At 53.5% G+C, this 15,929-nt stretch overlaps 5 protein-coding genes across 5 annotated transcripts; 4 read left to right on the forward strand and 1 right to left on the reverse strand.

The window, feature by feature from the left end:
• Positions 1 to 222: 222 nt before the first annotated feature.
• F5144DRAFT_503078 (60S ribosomal protein eL33) lies at positions 223 to 1,548 on the reverse strand. Its single transcript, XM_066786414.1, has 5 exons — positions 1,373 to 1,548; positions 1,239 to 1,248; positions 1,006 to 1,101; positions 847 to 947; positions 223 to 784 (listed from the first exon to the last, which is right to left on the reverse strand). The coding sequence occupies exons 1-5, from the start codon at positions 1,395 to 1,397 to the stop codon at positions 687 to 689; spliced, it is 330 nt and encodes a 109-aa protein (XP_066649127.1). The 5' UTR covers positions 1,398 to 1,548; the 3' UTR covers positions 223 to 686.
• A 625-nt stretch (positions 1,549 to 2,173) lies between these two features.
• F5144DRAFT_589217 (uncharacterized protein) lies at positions 2,174 to 2,605 on the forward strand (the record flags this gene model as incomplete). The annotated part of the gene is made up of 2 exons (XM_066790015.1): positions 2,174 to 2,441; positions 2,526 to 2,605. 2 exons carry the CDS (start codon positions 2,174 to 2,176, stop codon positions 2,603 to 2,605), a joined length of 348 nt encoding a protein of 115 aa, XP_066649128.1.
• A 1,172-nt stretch (positions 2,606 to 3,777) lies between these two features.
• On the forward strand, positions 3,778 to 5,048 carry F5144DRAFT_589218 (kinase-like domain-containing protein; the record flags this gene model as incomplete). The annotated part of the gene is made up of 3 exons (XM_066790016.1): positions 3,778 to 3,920; positions 4,187 to 4,493; positions 4,548 to 5,048. 3 exons carry the CDS (start codon positions 3,778 to 3,780, stop codon positions 5,046 to 5,048), a joined length of 951 nt encoding a protein of 316 aa, XP_066649129.1.
• Positions 5,049 to 8,263: 3,215 nt separating this feature from the next.
• F5144DRAFT_543828 (glucose-6-phosphate dehydrogenase) lies at positions 8,264 to 10,216 on the forward strand (the record flags this gene model as incomplete). Its single annotated transcript, XM_066787271.1, has 6 exons — positions 8,264 to 8,292; positions 8,485 to 8,590; positions 8,622 to 8,642; positions 8,704 to 9,048; positions 9,106 to 10,045; positions 10,098 to 10,216. 6 exons carry the CDS (start codon positions 8,264 to 8,266, stop codon positions 10,214 to 10,216), a joined length of 1,560 nt encoding a protein of 519 aa, XP_066649130.1.
• Positions 10,217 to 11,763: 1,547 nt separating this feature from the next.
• On the forward strand, positions 11,764 to 15,893 carry F5144DRAFT_62550 (mediator of RNA polymerase II transcription subunit 14). Its single transcript, XM_066792228.1, has 3 exons — positions 11,764 to 12,732; positions 12,787 to 13,994; positions 14,052 to 15,893. Exons 1-3 carry the CDS (start codon positions 11,971 to 11,973, stop codon positions 15,652 to 15,654), a joined length of 3,573 nt encoding a protein of 1,190 aa, XP_066649131.1. The 5' UTR covers positions 11,764 to 11,970; the 3' UTR covers positions 15,655 to 15,893.
• Positions 15,894 to 15,929: the final 36 nt, after the last annotated feature.

The raw sequence follows: 15,929 nt of genomic DNA on the forward strand, positions 1-15,929 counted from the left end.
GCCTCGCCGGTATCGTGATTGCGTGGCGGCAAGTAAGGCCACCACAAACCAGAGCACAAGCAACTCTTGCCCCTCTAACCAGCTGTTGATCTGTTGCACAACTTGCGGTGGGATGCCTCGTCTCGGCGCACGACAGGTGTTCTCGCAGTGCCCAACTTTGGCCGAAACCTCGTCGGATGCATGAGAAATGGAAGGCTGCAGCCAGCCTACTGCTTAGCCACTTGAGTTGAGCGTCAGCGAATGAGTTCCATTAGGTATAGCTATCACGAAAAGAATTGGATTTTGTTGGTCCGGTAACATTGGCCAATGGTTCCTGTTGGAGTCCCGATTTGCACAACACATCCGGAACCGGCTTCTTTCCGAGTCTCCAGTCACCATTCTTGTAACCAGGGCCGCCTGGACGATCTTGTACACCTGTAGAATTTATAGCCCAGGTCTGGCCATTATTGTTGTTATTGTGACAAGAGAGAAGACGGAGGGTCTCCCTCTGAGCTGCCTTGCGTCCCTCACCAGTGAAGCACTGTCCCGTACCCCATGCTGCGGATCTTCAACGGCATCGTCATTTTGGTATTGCCTTGATTTTGAATGCTAGAAGCATGGCCCATGTCTGTTGAGGCCTTGCCTATCCCTGATGCACCGAAATCATGAACCACCTTTACCAACTAACTCCGGCCTGATCCATTCCCTTAAATCGAGGAGGGGTAGAGCATGATGCGAACCGAGGCGCCAAAAGATCTCGAAGGAAGGGGGTTGGTGAACTTCGCCCGGACAACACCCGAGTTTCCTACAGAACAACAGTCAGCCAAGTCCATTCCAGAACGCTGCATCATGGCCGTTAGATCCTACCGTGTGGCCTCGTCACCTTGCCCCAGATGACGCGGATCTTGGTGCCGCGCACCTCCTTCTGGCCCCGGTAGACATACGCGACCCGCTTGCCGGCATAGAAGCTGTATTCCGCGTTAATCCTCGCCCATCGACAAGTGGTGTCCGGTTCGCGAAACATACTTGGCAGCAGCAGTGTCATCGACGCCCTCGATCTTGATCAAGCTGGTCTTGGCGTGGGTCGTGTGGCGGCTACGCTGATAACTCAGGTGGCGACCCCTATGGAACAATTGCGGTCAGTCTCTCGAGTCCATCGACGTTCGGTCTTGGGTTGGACTATCGCAAGTCGCGTGGGTCCATCGACTTCGGGATCGCAGATCGGGGTGTTCGGGTTTGTCGTCGGGTTTTGCACTCACTTGACGTATACTAGAAGACACAGTTAGCCATGCTCAACAATCCAAGGCGCATGCAGTGACAATGCTGGTTATCGCGACCGCGGTATCTCGGTCGGCGCCAGCAAAGTTGCTGCTGCAAATCCGGGTCCGCTCACATCTATGACCAGCTTCGGTAGGCATCTTGTCGATTTGCAGTTTCCCGATCGATCAATCTCTTCCGGCCACGGTCAAGGGATATCAGCAATATGTCGTGCTGATTCGAGGTCCGGCGTTGGGCGGCGTGGTTGTGGCTCTGCACTTCGATATACTCCAAGCGATTTCAAAAATTCGCGTGCGGCTGGTAGGGCTTGCAGTGCTTTTGCGGGGCGGATTATCTGTGGCACCGATTTCCCGGGTGGTCCATGCCGAATGGACAAACGCTTGGCACTTGGCTTCCATGGGTCAACGCATCCTCAGCCATCTGTGGCTGATATAAAAGCCGCAGCAGACGCAATCCACCTGCTTGTGGGTTTCTCTATATCAGTGACCGACCATAATGTCAGCTAGACCTAATGTCAGCTAATAATTTCCATATTACTATGTAGGTTCCTTCCGCCACATGGCGGTCGTTTTCAGAGTTCGAGTTTCTTCTCGTCATCTAGCCTTCTAGTGCAACGCGCCATACCCTCCCCGCGATAAAACGACGAGCGAACGGAATGGGTCGAATCAGTTTCCATAACTTGTTGCCGTGCCTGCGCAGACAGCGAAAGCCGGATGTTTGCTGCACTCCGGTGGTAGAACCGCCATCTTCGTTGCCGCCACCACCGCAGCCGTCGTCAGCCTTCTTGCAGTTACCTGCCGAGATCGTTCTTTACCTCTCTCAGGCACACTTTCCGCCAGTTTCGGCCGTCGCGTTGTCATTGACATGCAAGGCTCTCTTTAACCTCGTCTTTCCGAGCGCAATATTACGCCTCAGCATGAATGCATTGGAGCGCCAAGACTTACAGCTACTACTCGAAAAGGACCTAGGACACGCTTGGTGGTACTGCCACTGCTGCTCCCTTCTACTTCCTATTTCTACTCAGGGGCCGACTGGTGGCACTCGCGACAGCTTATCTTGGGTGGCCGGCTGGGACTTTAACCGCCCTTACCACAATAGACGCTGGCTCGAAGGAAGCAGCTTCAGTGTCGACTACCAGAGTGTTCGCCTTGTTATGAACCGTCATTTCCTTGGCCCCTTGAAAGGTTTGCCTTTAGAAAGCTTTAACGTTGAAGCTAGCTTGACTGCTTTGAACCCTTGGCAGGGCAAATGGCTGCTGCCTTGGCAAGAAAGATGGTCCGCCCGAATTGTACAGGGACGAGCTATTTCTCTCAGCTACCCGGACCCTAAATGGCGCCGGCTGGACTGATGGCTCGCTAAGAGTTGCATTTGATTACGAATCTCGCCGAATCTGCGGCCACATCAAGACATCGAGCCCGGCCTTCTGCTCAACCAACTCTCGCCTCTCTCCTTCTCCCACGTGGTCGAACTTCTATTACATTTTCGCACTCCTCCGCCCCACCCCCACATCCGCGGACGTCTTTACGCCATGTCATGACATTCTCGAGTCGTGCCGTCATTGTTTCACGGATTTCACGATTACAGTGGAGCGGAGGCTGGAGGATGTGAAAGAGGGTTGTGTAGAAAAGCAGCTTACGGCATTTTGGTTCATTCGCATCACTTCCTATCAGCGACTGGGAAGTGGCCGATCGCCCATGGATATACAATGGGAGGCTTTTGGGAACGTGATGGCCACCTCCGCCGCTCGCATGCGGCGAGATATGTCAGCATATCCTCCAGGCGCAGTTAAGACCATGTGGGAATCTCACCAGCGGGAACATTAAAAATCTCGTTCAAACGCCAGCACCCAACGGAACAGAAGGAAATCTAAATCGGGTCAATGGAAGCATGCAGAAACCAACGCATAACCAGACCTCCAGGCAGTTCCCAAAAGTGCGTCTGCGTTGTCATCCTTCCAATTCATTGCCCTTTGAGGGCAGGTGCGATGCCGAACTCCTTACCTGGGCTATCTCAACACGGAAGATATGGAAAGTGTGACTGCTCCCGCTCGGACGTCACCCGTCGTCCCAAGGTGGGACGCAGGCTTCTTCCTCTTTCCAAAAAATTAGATGGTGTTGTTGGCAACGTTGAGAAAATTCTGGCTAAAAACCTAGGGCTCAGGAGAGGCCGAGCGTGCAACATTTGGAGCCCTTTTTTGAAAAAAAATAAAAGTAAATTGAAAAAGAAAATGGGAGGGAAAAAAAGAAAAAAAAAAAAACCCAAGAACCGGGTAGCGGCGTTAGTGAGAGCTGCCATGATTTTGAACATAGAACTTCCAGGTTGCTTGCTGTGTCCGGTCTCTCGTCTCTACGTGAAGAATACCTAGGTAGGAATGGATAGCACCCCCCCTCGCTAGCTAGGTAGTTGCAATGACTTTCCTAAAGTAGCGGATTTTCGAGTCAAAACGGACGACCATGGGGCTCGCAGCAGGCCTAACTTTCTTTCCATCGGCCCGCCTTTGCGATCATCTCGTTCCGCGTCATGAACGGCGGGGTTTCCAAGACGCGGAGGTCCTTGCAAAAAAAACGCTACTGGACGCTGTTGCGGGTAACATTGCGCATGATACCTAAATCCCCGGAGCAAGACGATGTTGGCTTGAGAACTCACTTTTGCTTGTTGCGCCCGTGAGGCCCGCACCTTCGTTACTTACGTGCCATTGGCCCTACTTTGGTCGGGGCTCAGGCCACGCCTCAGCAAATCGATGTGAAAGCCGTCATTTTCCAAGACGTGAACATAGCGGATAGCTTGCATCGCCAAACTGCCGCTCCTCATTCATCTCGTTCAATCCTTACTTCAATTTTATAATGAACCCATACGTTTCGAACCTAGATGACATTCCCGCCACCGACCAATATGCGGACGTGCCGTTCTACGGCCGATACTTCCCTAGACAGGACGACTTTCGCGTCGATCTTCAGCACGTCAACTCCCAGTCCACAGCCTCTCTGAAATACTGGGCATCAGTTGTTGATCTCTGCAATGAGTTTGTCAGGATATACCCGGCCGACGAGGGCGGCCGCGACGTGTTCGCCCTTGGCAGCGTCATCGTTAAGTCGAGTCATCTTCACAATCCGGGGAATGGCCAGCATACAGAGATCGATTACACGTTCGCTGATGCCAATGAATTGCGGGCTGTTGCTATTGCCAAGAGCATCCTAAAGGACGTTAGAGTGCCAGAGATCTTCTTTTCTGGCAAGGTGCTTGCTCTTTCTCGCTTCTTCATTACGTCTCCATCACTTACACTTCTGTAGATCAATGGTCGCCAGGTGCTAGTCCAGGAAAGACTCCCGGGCGTTAGTTTGACCGTCGCATGGCCGTACCTATCGCAAGACCAAAAGGAAGCATTCAAGCAGCAGGCACGAAAAATACTTCGACAGTTACACGCAGTAAAGCCTACCGATGGACGCCAAGCTCGCTCTCACATCGTCCAAGATCCCAACATCCTCAGCAACGGCCGTATCCATCCCCTGGAAGGAGATATCCTCTTCTCAAACACCAACAACGACCCGGACATGAGTTTCATGCACAACGACTTTACCGAGTCCAACTGCATAGTTGACAATGACAGGATTGTTGGGCTTGTTGATTGGGAGATGGCTGGCTTCTTTGGCTGGAAGACGGCTGGCGAAGTCCATCGTAGGATCAGAACACCGCAAAGGGAGCATTTTGCTAATGCCAACTTGAGTGAGGCGAGGCTTCAGGAAATTATGTTTTGGAACGATCTTTATGACGCTGGTACGCCTGGGTTTTGAGGGTAGAGGCACGCAGGAATGCTAAAGTGCAACGGCCGATCTTCTACTTGCATTCTTCCAACCGGTCATCATCCATTATTATTTGCACTTTTGTCTTTATTTTCCCCACCATGCTTTCAAGTCATAGTCGCAGATACAAAATGCTTGTTTCCGGATGGCTGAAGACGAATGACGATGGATATGTAGGCTGCATTGTCGGCCTTCCCTTAGTCGTGATCTACTAGGATTGCCTGCATCACAGAGTGGGCCGCGGAAATTATGATAGTTGATACTTTCGCATTAGGTCCTAATTCAAAACTAACACTGGGGACATAACTTAGAAGTTTACTACTCGGACGTGGGACCCTGGCCCGTCTGGAAAAGAGATCACCGTCCCACACCACATAGCGTCCAGATAGTTGATGGCTCCTAGTCTGTTATCGATGCGAGAGATAGCCGAGCTTCTGGGTTTAGAGCCTGGAGATCAGACGGCAGCCAATTGCGGCAGACTGACGTCGTGACAGCTACCTCCTAGCTCAAGCGGTGAGAGAAGCAGGGGAGATCTATCTTCGCGAAAGGAGGCCAGTGCTCACCGTCCTTGGTTGTGCCTACAGACTGCCGGGGCCAGATGGAGGTGGAGCACAATATGCAGCCGCCCTGGACGGGGTTGATGAGCGTCATTGATACCGGCCCATCGCTGTTTCTGGTATTGGCAACCGAGCTGGTTTCTGCTGAGTAAAAGCGTCCGGGAGCCGTGGTATGCTACCACAAAGGTTTCACCGGTCAAAGGCTGCATCGTCCTGTACGCCTAGGTAGGCTTCGATATTGCAGTCGGTGCACATATAACATATACAATCCAGACCGTCTGGTCCGCGAGGCTCCAGATGGGAGTTGACGCCGTTGTAGATGATTTAGGTCTAAAGTCTCCTTGTACCTCTCTCTCTCTCTCTATTTTTTTCTTTTTTTCTTTTTCTTTTTTTTTTCTTTTTTTTCTTCTTTTTTTCTTTTCTTCCCCTCTCCTCGTTTTCTTGCTCCCCCTTGCACGGGAGTTCGGCTTTTTTTTTGGGCCCAAGACGCCCCTCCAGTTGGATTCAATAATGTGCACTGCTGCCCCCTGACAATCAGGAAAGCTCCTAGTATTCGTTGTTATTTAAGGGTGTGGTTCCTTGACTTTATAGATACCAGTTTGGGGCGCTTCTGAGCAGACACGGAATTTTGACAGGCAAACCCTTTGCAATAAGCCCACGTGGGAAATTCATCAAGTACCTCTTTCTGCACAACCCCACTGCCCCACCGATACGCCGATACAGAATTTGGCGAGCACTGTCGGGTTTGGTATGTGCATCCATACCGCTTACCAAGCTGGTCTCTTCTGTGTTGGTTTCCAGCCCAGATAATCTCTATAAATACAAAAACCGTCGTCGGTCTTCGTGACAGAAGAGAGTTTATGTGACTTGCATCAGCATTGCTCCGTCCTGCCGCAGACAGTGCATTAGGTATTCGTAGGTACACTGGAATTACTAATGGCGCGGATAAGAAAGTCATGCAGGGACAAGGCAAGAGAGTGGGTTTCAACTTCATTCCCTGTGGACTCGGAAGTGCGAAGCCGGCCCGGATGTCGGAGTCTCCTCTGTTTCTATCTCTGCGGAGTACCAATACACAACAGGTACAGCCGCCCAGATGAGACGACGAAAATTGTCCGCCTTGGCAGGGATTGGAGGACAGGCTCATAGCTGGCGGCCAGGTCCATGTTGATAACCAGCCAGGAATTGAATCTCGGTTGTCAACCTCATCCCTCGTTCTCTCGTTTCTATTATCCTGGAATTGTTCCGCGGAGATGCACATTCCCGCAACATCAATGCTTAACGCCCCCAATCAATGATACTGAATGTATTTTCTTTCCTCGCCCCGAGGGATCCCAAGAGCTTCGGGGGTTCGGGAGATTGGACGACCTCGAGGCTCGGTTTCCCAATCCTGTGTAAACGCTGCGCGCGTGGGGGGGGATGCCAAGAGACGGGAATTCTGCCGGCGGGCGATCTTCGGCTGGCCGAGCCCGAAACCTAGATCTCCGCAACCTGCCATTTTTGCCTGTAAGGAGGTTTAGTGTTCAGGCAAGCCTGCTCGCTCTGCTTTTATCCCTGCGGTATTTCTCCGTGGGAATGCAAGGAGGTGCGGGAGGTAAGCAGTTTCTGCAGTGTAAGCAGGGAGCCGCCGCTATCGCCCGGACCTTATCCAACCTACCCCACCACCCACATCCCACCATTCTATCCCACCATCCCCAACGAGATGCAGCACCCCGCCGCGCCGGTTGGACCGACAGCTCCGTGTCACCTTCGACAGCTCCCAGATGCGACAAAACCGTGCGACGAGATCAGCCAAATTGCTGCTCTCTGTCTTTTGCCAACGTTGTCCCGATCCATGTGCAGCGCGGAATATGGGGGGCTTTGGTGCAAGAATAACGCATGGCTTTGCTAAGCCGTTTCCAACCTTTTTCAATTTTTGTTTCTCGCTCCTTCCTACCAGGTCACTTTTATCAGAAGACTCTGTTCCAGCAGAGGGCATGGTCTTGCCTATTTTGCAAATTGCGCAAACAGAGCCAGGAAATAGGATTGTAATTACTCGTCTCTGTATCGTAGCACATACCGAAGTATGTACTCGTAGGTCCCGAATAACTGCGGTGCCTAATAAGGAACAATCACGCCGGGGAGTTTCACAAGTGGGAGTAGTGATATTTACGTACCTAGGTAGGGTAGATGTCCTAACACGGTCGCAAAGCTAGGGCTGCTCTCTGAGGCAAACTGACCACCGTTTCTGTTTACATCACACATGTGGCGCATCTCGGGGTCCTTAGGTATTTACAAATCTGGCGAAGGGCCTGCGACAGCCGGAGAAGTCGGAGGACACAAAAAGAGTTTGAAGGAGTTAACATCCCCGGTCCAAGCTCTCTTCGGTGCCAGGGCATGCCAGTACGTAAAGGCGGGGTCCCTGAGTAAGCTGCCCCTCGTCACAAATGCCCCTCGAGCTCCGGTCTTCTGCGCATCACTCATCGCCCCTGCCCTGTTGAAATACCATTAACCCGGAACCTCTTGGGTTGATCGGACTCCGATCACTTTTCCATCCGACTTGCCCGGCCGACACAGCATTATCCCCCAGCTTCTAGAAGCCGCCTAGAGACCACCTCAACACCGTACCCTTGCAGACTCGACTTTGTACCTGGACAAAAACCCCTCGACAAGATGGCCTCAGACCTACATCCCGCTGGAGGGTGAGTGATCGAGCCCCGCCATTCATGACACAATTTCGGTGGGCCTAGGTTGCGCAACTTGGACAATTCAGCGCGGCTGTGTCCAGGCGCAACTTTGGCTTCGCTTCGCTGGCAGCAGAACGCCCGCAGGCCGATGCGCTGTTGCCGGCCATGGATTCGAGACCTACGCGGCGGACGCTGACGACTTTGCAGTTCCATCGAGCTGAAGGAGAACACAGTCATTGTTGTCCTCGGCGCCTCCGGTGACCTTGCCAAGAAAAAGACAGTAGGCTCAACCATGAACATTTCCCAGAACTTGGTGTGTGTACCAATTGGCTAACCTGTCGCAGTTCCCCGCCCTCTTCGGACTCGTAAGTTTGCAACGCCCCGATCGGGAATCCGGGAGAACCGAGTGACTGAACGCCATGGCAGTACCGAAACCAGTTCCTACCCAAGGACATCAAGATCGTTGGCTATGCGCGGACAAAGATGGACCACGACGAGTACCTTCGTCGTGTCAAATCGTACATCAAGACGCCCACGAAGGACATCGAACAACAACTGGAGGAGTTCTGCAACCTGTGTACCTACGTTTCTGGCCAGTACGACCGGGACGAGTCGTTCCTACAGCTCAACAAACACCTCGAGGAGCTCGAGCAGGGAAGGAAGGAGACTAACAGACTGTTTTACATGGCCCTGCCCCCTAGCGTCTTCACCATTGTCTCGCAGCACCTAAAGAAGTGCTGCTACCCGACCAAGGGCGTGGCACGCGTTATTGTATGTCGGACAACATGCTGAAAGGCTGCGTTAGTGGTATCACTGACACCGCGACAGGTCGAGAAGCCGTTCGGCAAGGACTTGGCGAGCTCCCGCGAGCTCCAGAAGTCACTCGAGCCCGACTGGAAGGAGGACGAACTTTTCCGTATCGACCATTATCTCGGCAAGGAGATGGTGAAGAACATTCTCATCTTACGATTCGGCAACTCGTTTTTGGGCGCGACCTGGAACAGGCATCACATCGACAACGTACAGATTACATTCAAGGAGCCTTTCGGCACCGAAGGGCGTGGTGGATACTTTGACGAGTTTGGCATCATTCGCGACGTCATGCAGAACCACCTTCTCCAGGTCTTGACCCTACTTGCCATGGAGCGGCCCATCTCTTTCTCCTCGGAGGATATCCGTGACGAGAAGGTGCGGGTGCTCCGTGCGATCCCCGCCATTGAACCCAAGAACGTCATCATTGGCCAATACGGGAAGTCGCTGGACGGCAGCAAGCCGTCGTACAAAGAGGATGATACTGTGCCCAAGGACTCGCGGTGCCCGACGTTTTGCGCGCTTGTGGCCTACATCAAGAACGAGCGATGGGACGGCGTCCCTTTCATCATGAAGGCGGGCAAGGCGCTTAACGAGCAAAAGACGGAGATCCGCGTCCAGTTCAAGGACGTCACTTCCGGGATCTTTAAGGACATTCCGCGGAACGAACTGGTCATGCGCATCCAGCCGAACGAGAGTGTCTACATCAAGATGAACTCGAAGCTCCCCGGCCTGACGATGCAAACGGTGGTCACGGAGCTCGACCTCACGTACCGGAGGCGGTTCTCTGATCTCAAGATCCCCGAGGCGTATGAATCGTTGATCCTGGACTGCCTGAAGGGCGACCACTCCAACTTTGTGAGAGACGACGAGCTCGACGCCAGCTGGAGGATCTTTACGCCTCTGCTGCACTACCTGGACGATAACAAAGAGATCATCCCCATGGAGTACCCATACGGTAAGTTAGACCAAAGGCCGGTGGTTCCTTGGCGATCGCTAACCTTTTCTAGGCTCTCGGGGGCCCGCGGTGCTCGACGACTTCACGTCATCCTACGGCTACAAGTTCAGTGATGCCGCTGGATATCAGTGGCCGACGACCTCGGCACTGCCGGGCAACAACAAGTTGTGAGTAGCTTGTTGATGGTTTTGGATTCATCTCCAAATCTCGAGTTGAACGCTGGTTAAGCGATGGCTTTCAACGCAGCTGAGCGCACCACGCTACGAGTTCGATCACACCGAATCCAAGCACATGTTGGGCCGGTGAACACAAGAGTTTCTTTTTTTGGTCAGGGGACGTCACGTATGATGAGACCCACGACACGAGGAGGGCGCTATGCAATGCGGAAAAGGGGCCGATGGCAGGGGGGTTTTCTGAGCCGCCAGTTGCGGTTGCAGGGGCTTTTATTTTCTTCGTTGGCATCACTGGTTGGTAGTTATCCAGCCCACAATCCATGTAGGAAAACAAGGACGACTTAGCTCTCTGTGTTCAATACCCTGTTGCCGCACATTACTTAGGTGCTACGTTTTGAAGATACTGGACACAGTAGATGCTGAGTCTGTAGCCCTAGACTCGTGCTGCGAGTTTAGCATGCAAGAAAACATTCTATGACAAGATTCAATATCACTTTTAGCACTGAACATAACGTTTCGGCAACGGGTTAATTGAACCCTTCCACGAGACTGAATGCCAGGCACAGAAGGATCCGGTCCGAGTTCGGCGAGCTTTCAACATTTGAAATGACGTAAGGTGGGAAGGAAAGTATCATCGCATTTGCTCGACGCAAACTTTTGGATTGGCGGTTCACAACCGCTTTGTTTGTGTCGGTATGGGTAGTAGTAGCCTAGACTCTATACCAAACTTGAAGAGTGATTGCCGTGAAGTGACCGGTCAGAGGGCACGGAAGCTTTCTAATCACCCTCTTGGGATACAAAAAAAAACGGATACACGGTACAGGCTGTTGTTCTTTGTTGGTTGCCGGCTGGGGCTTCGGAACACAATGGCCGAGAACGTGGGGGAACAAATGCCCGCCACATGCGCTTGGCATCGGGACTTGGCACCAGCTTGGCATTCAAAATGACCTAAGATTGTAGCCCAATATTTCAGGCATTAAAACCAAATCCCTGCTCCTTGGTCAGTCCAAGGAGCGTGCATCCCGTTCTTTGAGAGCGCTGGGTACTTTCGTGGACGGCGATCAAAACCATCCACCACCACCACGTCGCGACGATTTCAGCCGCCACTCCATCGATAAATCCCACCGAGCGCGTTGCGCAGGAAGGCATCTTCTAGCGCTACGATACCAAATATTTCGCTTGCGACAATCAAACGACCACCTAACAGAAAGAGAGGCGGCAGTCGGAAATCAGAAGGCGGGTACGGGTTTGCGACGGCCGGTCAACTTCGAAGCAGAATCTGGGAACCACCCAAACAATCAAACATTTGGCGCGGCGCAGAGTCGGACCCGGGAGTGATGGGCCATTGCATCATCGATCTTTGCCCTGTCTGCTGAGCTCGTCACAAGGCAAACTGCAGGCAAGTGCAGGCGCACTAGCTGCTGCTGCTCGGCAACTAGGTTGGGGAGTTCGGGTCATCTTTCCGGGCTCACGATCTTTGCTGCATTCTCAACCAGCTCTCATCTTCCTCGCCTGGCCGTGGAGTGTCCATAAATTAAGTCGACGGCGACCGATCCGCCCACCGACCGCATGGAATTCGAAGCCCGCTCAATCCGACTCCATTCTCACCTCCCACCCTTTTTCGCTTCGCCTACCGCCAACACCTGAATCGAGGAAACCGGGAGGCATATTTGTCGGTCTCGGCGTACTAGGAATCGCTTTTTAATTGCACCGAGGAAAACAGCCCGCACAGCGACCAGCGGCACTGTACGGATGTTCCCTCGCGCGGAAGGCGATCCCAGAATGGACAACAGCGTACACGACAACAGCAAGACTACCCATCCAGACAAGAGCAGAGCTTCCGTTGTCAACGGCGCCAGGGAGGAACGCGTGTCACTCAGCACAGAGCCTCCGGCTGGCGTTAAAGGGGGCGACAATGGACCGACCACAGTCGGAGATTACAGCAAGCTGGAGAGCAGCTTACAGGGTGCCAGGATGGAGGACTCCGTGGACGAACTCCAACACATTACCGACGATGTCATGCCACTAAGCCTGCTATTAAGTAGGCTCGCACAATTCTCCCATCTGAAACTCCAGGAGCTCATCCTTGACTTGGCGTCGAAACCACTCCCAGAGAACACACTGAACGGCAATGCCAAGGGGTTGATGAACAGCAGCATAAATGGCAATGTCAACGCTGGCGTCAATGGCGTCCCCAAGCTCCCCAGTCCAGCGCTCGAAGACACATCGCCCGAGAGCTTGAACAAGAAAACTATGATTCTCAAGTTCATTCAGGACCTGCACTCAAGATGGGTCAAGGCGTTAGTTATCACGGAATGGGCTAGGAACGCCGACGAAGTCGGCAAGCTCATCGACCTGAGGACACATCTTGCGGCGAAGCTGGAGTTGTACAACAGGACCTTTTGGAACATGGTCAACCTCAAGCATGAGATGGCCTTCGCCAAGGTTCCTACTCCGGATTTGAAGACGGCCCTGGAGGTACTTAGCACAGGGGCCGTCCATTGGATGCCAGACGTAGGTTGCAACTGCTCCGAGTTTTGGCAGTTTCTGTACTGACTCTGTTACTAGTTTGGCTACCTACCCAAGCCACCCCTGACGACGCAAGAAACCTTGCACTGGCTTAATGAAATCGAGGTGGTTCTTCACATGAGATTACAACTGCATGAGTACGAACAGATCCCGGAGCCATGGAAGGAATACAAAATCGACAACGGACGTGTTACCTTCACGGTGCCTGGCGAATTCGAGGTAGATCTCACGATATCCGACGAAGACTTTGACAAGCAGTTCTGGTTTTTGGATTACCGACCCATCTTCAGCCCGTCGCCGTCCAAACTCTCGGACGGTGCCCGGGGGTTCATCGAGGCCCGTATCAACACGATTCTCGAAACCGAAGGATTGCCAGGTTGCTACAAGTATCTCCATGAATTGACCTTGACTACGAAGATTGGGGAATTTGCCCGACAGGCTGTTGAGCTCAGCCGCACCGGGTTGTGGACTCAGACGCTAAGAGTTGAGAGGTTGAACAGGGCTCTGGGGATCCAGTACTGGTCCCAGAGTTTACATACCCAAGGATCTCAGAGCTGGATTCTTCTCGGGGTGCACAGCGGCAAGTCCTCGGAGGGAGCCGACGACCCGAGCTCCCCAAGCAGACTCATGGTCCAGTGGTTCCGCGATGGGAAGGAAGTGAAGGATGCCGACATCCCGTTGGACACCGACACCATCTCTACCGAGAAGCTGTTGATGACGGTCATTTCCAGACACATCAAATACCTCCTCTCGTCAATATACAACTCCCTCAGCAGCAAACCTCGATATGCGCAGAAACGGGGCAGGTTGTCATTACGAATCTCGGACCCCCCGCATCTGGATTGTGCTCTGACGATGCAGACTCTCGGCGCCGACCACGCCGTTCTCGGTATCGGTCCGTGGTCGGGCAATTTCTTCTTCGCCGACCGGCCTCCCATTGGGTTTGGCTGGGCGACAAAAATCAACACATTACGAAATCCTGTGACGGAGGCCCCGGTTGTCCTGGAGCAGCTCAGATGGTATCATATGACGCTTCACCTGAGGACGTTGCCGAAGCCTGCCGACTGGAAGGTCCTCCCGAAGGCCCCAGTCCCGCTCGACGAGGTGAAGCGCGTTGTGTACTCACGTGCTTCGACCACCCGAGAACCATTCCACGCCATATTCATGAGAAACTCTCGTTGGACTCCGCAGTGGTTCGCCATGATGAGTTTGAGTCTCGGTGGCGATCGCTGGTGGCTGGTTGAAGTGTAAGAGCGTTACTCATGACTCGTGCCATATTTCTCTTCGCGCTAACATTCATCAAGCACGGCCGAGGGCCACGGAATACCGGGCCTACGCATCAACATCTTCACCGAACTCTCTATCACACCTACCGACCTATTGCTTCCATCAAGCCATTTGTTTTCGAAACTCACCCAGCACGCAACGAACATCATGGATCAGATCAATGATTTCCGCGTCCTCCATCAACAACACATACAATATACCGCCAGAAAAGCCAGCCCCGATGGTCATAGAACGACAGTCGTGCTCTCGGCGGACATGTTACCGCTTCAGCCGGGCACCGACGCCACCACACAACCGACGTGGGCTGATAAATTTATCCAGATCGACTACAAAGGGCCAGCCCCCATTACGCCATCAGAGTACCGCGAGTCTCTCGCCGATCCGAAATCGGTTCGAAGGCAACCGACACGGCAAAAGGTCATGATCGAGGCAACCGTCGGCGTCCTTCACCCTACCAAATTCCGTCTCCTCCGGCATAGACTCGATCGTGATGCGCTATACGACCGTCGGCTTGGCCACTTTACCTTGCGATTCCAGCCAGAATCGGGCGCCGGAATCATTCCGCTGCTGCGGAGCCGTGTGCAGTCACTCGACCGCTTGGTAGACATTGTGGACGCTCTCCACTTGAGAGGCAAGCAAATATCTCCCAAGAAAATCACGCTCCGCGAGATAGTGTTCTCGTATGGCAATGGATCCCCAACAATGTCGCTCTCCAACCCCCGGCCGAAATTTGGTGGCAACAAACAGCGATCGTGGGAAGTGCGCCTTAATCTCGCCGCGGAGCAAGGCGTGGACGTGATTCTCGAAGCTGGCAACCCACACTTGCGCGCTATTGACTACTTACGCGCAGCAGCAAACTCGGTCTATCTCAAAAAATTGCCGGCATGGTTTGTATTCACGCTCCCACTCTACGAGGCACTAGAGCAGTTGCACGACTCGTGGGACGCGATTCTTGCGAAGGACCTAGGGACGTGCTACGTCTTCCACAAGTCGCTGGACTGGATGACGATCCGCTTCGCGCTCTCCGGCGCTAAGAACCGCCGGGTGCAACTGGACATCCGGCCGCGTGATAGGAATGGGCATATCCACTGGCATATTTCCCGCGCGAAAACGGACCCGAACATCAACAACGAAAACGACGAGTTCAACAAGATCCTAAAGCAACGCGTCTGGTCGATCAGCGGCAACGGGTTCAAGGGCCTTGGGCACAGCGCCACGGCGCAATGGGACCATGGCATCGGGCCTCTCCTAGCAGTCATCAATGAAGCTCTACAGTCCCTTGCCGGCACACCCCCACCCCCGCAAGTTCCCGCACAAATACAACAACCACAACAACCGTCCCCGCACCCCCAACAAGCCCAGGCTCAAGAGCAGCGCCAGCAGCCGCAACAGCAGCAGCAGCAGCAGCAGCAGCAGGCGAACCCGCTCCAGGGTGCCGCGGTGCCCGGCCGATTCCCCCACCAGCTACAACAGGGCCAACAGCTATCGTACCAACAACAAGCGCGTTTGCAGCAACAACAACGGCAGCAGCAGCACATGCATAACCAGAACCAGGCCCAACAGGCCCAGCAGCGTGCCGCCATGAACGATATTAACACGCCCGTGGTGGTGCTCGACTAGGACTCCGAGTAACCCTAGTACGCCGAGACTCCGTGTGTGCGCGTGTGTTTGGGGTTTTTGCGGTTGGGGGACTGGTTTGTCTTCGCCGGCTTCTCCGCACAAGCGAGGAAAGGGAGGGGCTGAGTTTGTGTTGGGAGCAACGGCTGCTCGGCATGGCATGAGCGGGCGTATCCGCCGTCCTGCCTGCCGTCTCTCTTCTAGTGTTGACACTTCGCCATCTTGTCATTTTTTTTTGGACCGTGGCTTTTTTTTATTTTAAGGCACGGACAGGGCGG

The sequence above is a fragment of the Chaetomium tenue genome (genome assembly GCF_020726465.1).
Source record: "Chaetomium tenue strain MPI-SDFR-AT-0079 chromosome Unknown F5144scaffold_1, whole genome shotgun sequence".
Taxonomy (NCBI): domain Eukaryota; kingdom Fungi; phylum Ascomycota; class Sordariomycetes; order Sordariales; family Chaetomiaceae; genus Chaetomium; species Chaetomium tenue.